Source organism: Notolabrus celidotus, chromosome 7, assembly GCF_009762535.1.
Source record: "Notolabrus celidotus isolate fNotCel1 chromosome 7, fNotCel1.pri, whole genome shotgun sequence".
In the NCBI taxonomy this organism is placed as follows: domain Eukaryota; kingdom Metazoa; phylum Chordata; class Actinopteri; order Labriformes; family Labridae; genus Notolabrus; species Notolabrus celidotus.
Genome location: NC_048278.1, coordinates 7,470,688 through 7,479,280, shown reverse-complemented (window position 1 = coordinate 7,479,280; position 8,593 = coordinate 7,470,688). Strand labels below are relative to the sequence as shown.

Genomic DNA, 8,593 nt, shown 5'->3' with positions numbered 1-8,593 from the left:
TTTATTAATCTAAAACGATAAAGATTACTGGCTCTCTGCTGCAGTAAACAATGTCTCAGAGCCTCATTAGTATTAGCTTCTGCCAAACATTCAAGGTCTGATGGAAGGTGTTGCTGCTGAATGTAAACAATCTTTTTAATTGGCTTTGTTTTAATGCCATATGTCCAATTTTACTATTCAGTGTATTAGTATACCTGTGAATATGAACTCTATGGCAGGGAATAAATAATAAGAAAAATCTATTACCTCTAAATACTTGAGAGGTAATTTGTGCAACTCTAGCCAAAAGCTGGATGTACACAGCTCACTATTGTGCTGCTTTAAGGTGTTATGTCATTGTTGTGGTTCTTTTAGCTGACTGGTAAATTAGCTCTCAGATTTATCCTCATATTACTGCCAAACGTGTCCGATCCCTTCAGGTTTATTTCCTTGGAAGTTGAACTTTAAAAAAAAGAAAATAGAACAGGTAAAACTTGGACTTACAATATATATAAGACGATAAGCAAAGCCAAAGTTGTTCTCCTGTTTGGTGTGCAAGTACACAAAGTTACATTGTTGATGCCATGTTTGCACAAGCAACTTGACAAGCTTGTGTTTGGTCTGGGTCTCACCCAATATCAAAGTCACGAAAGCCTAGACTTCTGTATCTTTTTTATAGATAGTGAAAAAGCTTAATTTTCATGTAAATATTAAAGACGTCAATCAATCAGTCAATCTTTATTTGTATAGCGCCTAATCACAACAAACGTTATCTCAAGACCCTTTTAAAAACAAAACAATACTTTATGACTTGCTCAATACATCAACAACACTGCAGGTGTGGTGTTTATGGGTGGTGAAGTTGACGATAACACAAAAACTGACTATACATGATGGAATTTTGTGTCAACAGCGGTCCGGCTAAGTTGAATCCATGTGCCTGAAAACAGGAAACAGGTGACCAGAGGTTTTAGCTAATTAGCTAATAAGCTAATTAGCTCATGAGCTAATAAGCTAATTAGCAGCTCATGTAGCTAATTCATCCTAAGCAGTGGATGACGAATGGCTGCTCTGCTTCAAGTTAGTGAAATACTAGCTTATTCACTATAGTCAATAACTTAAATTTAGACCAAGCAAGCTCAGTTTGTGAAATGTTTGATTTTTGGTGAAAACATTGTCGTTTCTCTTTCTGTTGTTTTTCCCGTTATAAAAATGCTAACTTTATTGTGAAAAGGCCAGTTGCATGTTTTGTTATGGCAAAACTTTAAGACACAAAACATATTTCCTTGATTGATGTCCCATCTAATAACAAACACTACACTCTAAGCTCAGACACAACCAACTTCATAACACTAACCAGCTACATTCCAGCTAGCACAAACAAATTACTTTTGCTAATATTTTAGCATCCTAATGTTAGATTTATCACGAGCTGGATGTAATTTCCTGTGCTCGTTCTGTTGATGAATGATATGTCTAGGCCATTATTAGTGAACGGTGGAAACTGGACAGGAAATTAAGTGTTTTTTTCGCCCTCCAACATCTAACTGCACGGATTAGCCATTGTTTGGTATTAAGAAACCCCAAAGCCTAATGTTCAGTCACTGATGACTTTGTCCATGAGCTCTGATATTAATCCGATTGTGTATTGCTTTAAGATAGCATTACTCAGTGACACAGTGGGCGAAAGGTTCCTGCAGTTCCCTGAAGACTACAGTGTTTATTTGAATCTGTTATCTCACACTTTTACATTATCCACAGGACAGTGTGGAGAAGCAGTGGGCAAGCTCTCAAGACAGGGTGTGAAGAAAAACTGGAAATACTTTCACAATAGTACAAAAAGTTTAGGTTGAAACTCAGTTAAGTGGAAGAGAGCTTGTCCGATAGAGCTCCTGGGGGATCGCGAGACACAAATGGGGGGTCGTGAGATGTCTTCAAGAATGTTTTTTTAAACCCTAGAACACTATCGCCGGGTGATTTTCACCGAGCAAACGCATTTACATGATTTTCATTATGTTGCGTTTGTCTGAGTGTCATGGGTCCCTGGGCAGCTTCAGCATCGTCTTTGACGTCTTTGAAGGATTGGGTGTTTTCCCTTCTCCAAAACCTGCTTTTTCCTACAGGCACGTGTTCGGCTGATTTTAACCCAGCAATAGTGATTTTTTGTTTCTTTCTCCTTCAGCTGTTTGTGTCTAGGAGACTGTGCCTTCACCAGGGAAGGCTGAAATGTCCCAGGAATGGGTGAACCGAACACCAAGTTTACAGTTCCATCATTTGTTGTTCTAGGAATTTTTGGTCCCAAGTTCGAAATTTTTCTGTAATTTTGGAGCACTTTTATAGGGTGCCCCTATGATACATTTTTTCATTTTGTTAGACATGGCACAGTTTAAAATAAAAGAAGACAGCTCTAATTTGTCATGTATCGTCATATCTTTATATTTTGAAGTACTTTTTATTGGGTATATTATATCGGGTAGAAAATAGTACATTTTACCAATTATAGTAAATAGTATCGACAAAAATAGTAGCTAACCTTGAAAATAGAAAATGTAATTAGTTTCCTGCCTTTCTTTTTGCCAAATGACTCCTGAGTTTAGGGTTAGTGAACAGTTGATTATCAAAAGCATCAGTAGCAGTAGGTTAATTCAAAATATCACAGGAAACACAGACACATGCTCATATAGGTAGGGTCATTTTCTGCAGACCAGCCAAATGAAGCCACATTAAATCACTTTGAGGGACAGTGGGGGTCGCGAGTCCTTGGCACCGATATTTTGGGGGTTATGGGCTGAAAAGATTGGGAACCCCTGCATCAGAGCCTGTATTCTTGTAATTCTATACGAGAATGTGTCCTGAATCAGTTAACATCATTACAAACTGCCTGAGATTGAGATGTGTCCACATATTTTTTCTCTAAGGTAGGCCACATTTTTGGATAATCCACTAATATGGATGTCGCACTCTTCTCCCTGAAGGATGGGATCTGCATTTATTTCTAACATGAAATAATCATGCCTAAAGTAACACTGCCCCCTACAGACTAAAACACATAGGAGTCAAGCCACTGTCCTTTCAGTCAGTTTTTATTAATCATCAAAAATCTACAGGTTCTGACCAAATAACAACAAATCCCCCTCCCTCACCCTCCCTCCCACGCCTAAACAAACTAGTCAACTTCTTCTTAATGTGGACTGATTAGAAGACCTTTCACCTCGGTAAAGACAACGTGGCTGTTCATCATCAGTCACCACTGAGCAGATCTATTAATTGCAAATTTTTCAGTGCATCGCACAGCTCAAGGATGAAACAATGAGCTCAAGAAATCATAATAATGATCATTTTCAGAGTTTAACTTTAAATGGAGAAATACTTTTTGTAGGTAGTCTCATTCGTTTACACAACTTTAATGTGAGTCGCAAAATTATTTGAAACACATCATTGACAACATATCATTAAAAAAAAAAAACACACTGCTGAAAGATATTTGTGAGCATACAAGTTATCATTCACATCTGATTAAACATTAATAAATTAATCAACTATTAGTAAACCCCTGCAGACCTCGGACCCAACCATCCCAGCCCCCCTAACACAAATATCTCCTCACAATTAAAAACTACTTTTTAGCGCTCCACACACACCACCACTTTCCTGAGTTAATGGAGAAACTGACATGAAGTCAATCTTGCATCACATTTAACAGCTTATAAAACACCACCAGAAGTGGAGTGCATTACATAACTCGTGGGTGTTTTTACATTTAAGTGACAAGGCTGACAAAGAGACGAAGCATCTATTAGCTTGTCAAAGTCTTTGGCTGTTTTTTCAATCTTAGTTAGTGGTTAGAGAATTCTCTTCAGCTTGAGGACTTGTCAGTTTAAAGAAAAAGGAATGGGTTCAAAAGAGGGCAAGGGAATTTTAGACGTGTTGAATTGAAGGAAAACCATTCTTTTGTAAATTGCATTTGTAGGAGTGTTGTGGATATTAAGAGAAGATTTTAAGTTCAGAGTCTGAATAACATGTGTCATTAGGTTACACAAAAACCCTGGATAATAAGTTCTGTTGTGGACTTTTGAGCCCACACTGAAAGCAGAGCACACAGTTGGTGTGTCTGCTTTAGAACAGAGACGAGCACATTTTGTGTTTGATTTTCTGCACAAATCTTCAAAACTGCAAATATTTCATGTGATCTCCAACCGTGAAGGTGAAACCACAGTTCATGGGTATTTTCAATTTTCTTCACTTTCACATACTTTTTTGAGTTTTAATACATAATCTTCTAATTGACCCTTTTCTTGATCTCACATTAATATTTATCTAAACTACACCCTTTTTAAATTTAGTATCATTATGTTATGACGGTTTTCTTTAAGTCTTGTCACAATGCGGCCACTTTCTGATGAAGATCTTCTTTGTCAAATGTGTGAATTGACCCGATGATGCTAGCTGACTCATGACTATCCATGATGTCTGATCCAGGTTAGGACAATATTCAAAAGCATTGAAGTGCTTTCCAAACCCAGGTAGCAGATTATATGTGACATTGATAAATTACAAAGGCAGAAAATGGCTCATACACTATTTTAAATATCAACAGTTTCTTTGACAATGACTCTTCTGTAAAAAAAAATAAAACAACGAAGAAAACAACCTTCAAACTGTCAGCTGTCAGTCCAGTGAATCTGATTGGCTGATGAGGTGGTGGTAGCGAAAGACGAGTGATTCATGTTGGGCTCAGATTTTAAGTAACATTTGAGCGAACTAAATAGTTCACTAGCACTGGCAGCAGCCACAGCATCTACTCTAAGAGCTGACCTCTACGAGCAGTGCTCTGAGAGGCTGTGACCGCTGATGCAAGTGATCTATTTAGCGTACTACGATGTGGTCTGAGGTGAGCCATGGATGTCTCTTCATGTACGCCTAGCCTTCTGTCTCTTAGCTAAGCGTTTGGCTTCATCCAGAGCTGCACTGTCTCCGCTGGTCTGGGCCATGCTCCGGACTCCCTGGATACGATTCACAAACTGTAACAGGAGGGGGATGACCTGCAGAACAGGACAGCAAGAGGCGTGTAAGACTTTTGGATTGAAAGTTCTTTTACTTCCTCTGTAATCACATCAAGTTAAACAGCAATAAATACAGAAATAGATTAGAAGAAGCAGGAAATCCTTCATTCTAAAGTTTCAGTAACGGCACATTTCAGTGGACTGATCCTAAATTAACAGATTCAGGAATTTAATTTTAGATACTCAGGTGGGGAGCTTCTGACGGAGTCGGTGACATCTTTTAAGTCACTTCTTAAGACTCACTTTTACAGACTTTCTTTTATGGGACTTCACCTTTTTAAATTAGAATTATTATTTCCTTTTTCATTCATCATTTTAATGTTCTTAATTTATCCTTTTCTTTCTTTTGGGGCTTTTTTGCCTTTATGATAGGACAGCTGATGAGAGACAGGAAATGTGGGGAGCAGAGAGGGGGAAAGACATGCAGGACATGGTCGAGGCCGGGAGTTGAGCCGGCAATATCTGCGACGAGGACTGTAGCCTCTGTATGTGGGGTGCTTAGATCGCAAGACCACCAGCACGTCCTCTTCTTCTTAAAAACCCCTTTATTGTCCTTTGATGCTTTTTTAAAACCCTCTATAGCAATGATTTATTTGTCCACTGTTTAATCACTTTTCTTTTTTGCATTGTTAGAATTTTCTACACTTCTCTCGGTCCGGTAAAAGTTTATTCTGTCATCCTGAATCCTAAACATCTGTTTTTAAAGGTGCTATTATAAGTTCTTCTTCTTATTATTATTATGTACCTTCTCATGGTTGTATGCTGCTAACAGGAGCAGCAGAGTGAGGGGTAGAGCTATGTAGGAGCCCTGGGCGACATCCTGGTCAGGCACTTTACGCTGTTGGAAAAAAACAGAGACAAACACAAAGCACGAGATGAGACAACCCCAAAAGTGAGACGGAATACTAAAAATAGCTCTGATGAAGATTTTAAATAGGGAAAATAAAGTATCTTACAGTGGGGTTGAAGGTTAGTGTGATGTGCTTGTGGTAGCCTGTGGAGGTGAAGGAGACCTGAGGCAGAGTGAAGTCATATTGGGAGCGGGACAGTGTGGAGTACAGCATCAGAACGTAACTCTAAAACAGAGAGAGAGAGAGGAAGGAAACTTTAGATCCAACTTCAGCTCGTCCTGACCCATGGTTAATGTCTTCAGTCATCAATATGTTTGATGACATTAAGAAGTGAGTCAACATTTGAAAAGAAGACAACACAATGTAACTTCACAACGTTGAGGAAAGTAATTCAATCATTCCTGCTTCATGACAACATTTTAAACCCAGACACAGAATTTGAAGCAGATACCTCTCCATCTCTGTCCAGGGGAGGGAAGTGGAAGAAGAGGGACTGTCCCAGGGAGACACTGCTGATTGGGTTGTCCAGGTTGTCATTCTTGTAAAGCTTGACCTGGAAAAGAGAGGAGAGGACAAAAAAGTTAAACTCTAAGCTGCCATTTATGCATCGCAAAGGAGTTGCAGCTATTAATTTAAATTCAGTAAAAAGGACAAAAAAGCAGAGAAAACTCAGCCCAGCATTCACACCGATAGTGTTGAGAGGTGTTCAGGGGACGTGTGGATGTTTCCGCTGAGGTCAAAGTGATTGATCTGCCTGAAGGCGATAATGTTGACCCCTTCAATGTCATTGCTGCCAACCTGAGAGGGAACACAAAGCTCAACGTAGAGATACGACCAGGGACTCATAAAGAAAATGTGAACTGTGGATAAAGCTTTGTACAAGTCACACGGTGTGATAATAACAGAGAATTAAGTGGAATTAAGGCATTTTCATCCCTGCCAGAGAGATTAGGAGGGCTGCACTTCTCAGACATTAAAATTATGAACTGAGAGCTTTAAACTTGCAATGGGATTATCGCTGCTTTTGTTCTGCGTACAGAAAAGGAGCCATGTGATAAGGCGGCTGATAAGTCATAATCACAGGGTTCCCACACTTATTTTTACAATTCAATTACAAAAGTTTTTCAAACTACCCCGTCTAGTTTTTAGACAGCAAACTTTAAAAACACTTTGTCATTGACAAAGTTAGTCAGGTCTTACCTCTATCGCTCTGTGCTGTGGTAAGGCTCTCTCTATGTGGTCGTTGCCTTCCGCTCGCAGCTGAATGAGGTACTTGCAACTCGGCTGCAAGGAAACATTACATCCATCAGGTTGTTAAAGACGTGCACATAAAAGGTCAAGATGATGCAGAACGAGTGCAGCATTTTAAAGAAATGCTGCCAGTCTATGCAAATGTCAAGATGCTGCTTACGTAAGGTCCTCTCGTATGAACTTATAAGATCCATGGCAGTGACAGTGTTTATATCTCTTTAAACCTGTCTTCCCCTTCATGATTGATCATGTGTCTAGCGTACTCACCAGCAGACCCCTCAGTCTGAACCGACCCTCCTCATCAGTGACGGTGTCCTCGCTGTAAATGCTGCACTCTCCCTGCCCCACAGCCTCCACGGCCACGTCCCTCTCTGCATCCCCGCTCAGAGACTGCACCGCTCCGTAGCAGCTGAAAACAACAGAACAAGACCACATCAGTCATCACATCCATGTGCTACGGCTATTTGTGGAGCCTGTCCATTTTTCTGTATCAACACCTAAAAAGGTAAATACCAATTTGAGACACATGTAAATACAATGAACATATCATCTGCGTTATGGCACACCTTGACGATTTAGCCAGCGTTTTCCCAACGTATCAAAATGCCATTAAAACGCTGATGTTTTTTTTTTTCAATTTTGGATGTATACATAGTTTATTCATAACTTATGCCCAACAATAGTCCACTTGTGCAAAGCGTGCAGCAGCGTAATAACGCAGACCAAGTGTATAAAAAGGCTGCCACTCGTTAATGATGATGTATACTTTACGTATAAGTTTTGAAATAAGATGCAGTTGCATTGGTGATTAAAAAACTTCTGTGTTATTAGAAACTCTGCAGTCTCTCTTTGTAAGAACATGATGAGCCTTGGAGAGTGTCAGAGGAGTGAAACCAGCAGGAACACAGCCTCTGCTCTTTCTTCTTTTACAAGAAGTTACACTTATTGACTGCGCTTTCAAAAACGTAACATTTTGAACTTCATTGAATTCAACAACAGCAGCTTTATCGTTGAACATCAGCTTCAGCTTCTGTTTCAGAGGCTCTGCTGTTTGACACTGAGTGAGGGCTCCAAGGCTTCTCACACTCACACACATGCAGACACACACCTCTACGTGTGTAAACATGTGTCAACCATCGCATAACTTACCTACAACTTATGGCAGGCATATGCTGGAAGTATGATCCTTACTCGCCGTACTACGACGTATACCAGCATGCATTTAACTTTCATACACCAGCGTATTCGCCAATTTTTTTATACTGCTGGCTAAATTGTCAAGGTGTGACAGGGCCATTTTGTACATTCTTATACCTGTAAGCAGTCTTAACGCCTGTTATATCGATGCTGAGGTTTTGACCCTCCTCCACTGTGATCATCTGAGAAGCTGGCTCAAAGCGAAACTCCTTCATCATGGGCTTGAAGTAGTATTGACCAGGACTCTGGAGG

General features: G+C 39.8%; 1 protein-coding gene across 1 annotated transcript in view; it reads right to left on the bottom strand.

Moving 5' to 3' along the window:
- Positions 1–4,142: 4,142 nt before the first annotated feature.
- nomo (nodal modulator) overlaps positions 4,143–8,593 on the bottom strand; it is a 30,553-nt gene continuing 26,102 nt past the window's right edge. The window contains 8 exon segments of the mRNA XM_034686823.1: positions 4,143–5,021; positions 5,788–5,880; positions 5,999–6,118; positions 6,345–6,446; positions 6,581–6,691; positions 7,094–7,177; positions 7,412–7,553; positions 8,459–8,586. Of these exon segments, the coding sequence (XP_034542714.1) occupies positions 4,890–5,021; positions 5,788–5,880; positions 5,999–6,118; positions 6,345–6,446; positions 6,581–6,691; positions 7,094–7,177; positions 7,412–7,553; positions 8,459–8,586 (912 nt within the window). The 3' untranslated portion in view covers positions 4,143–4,889.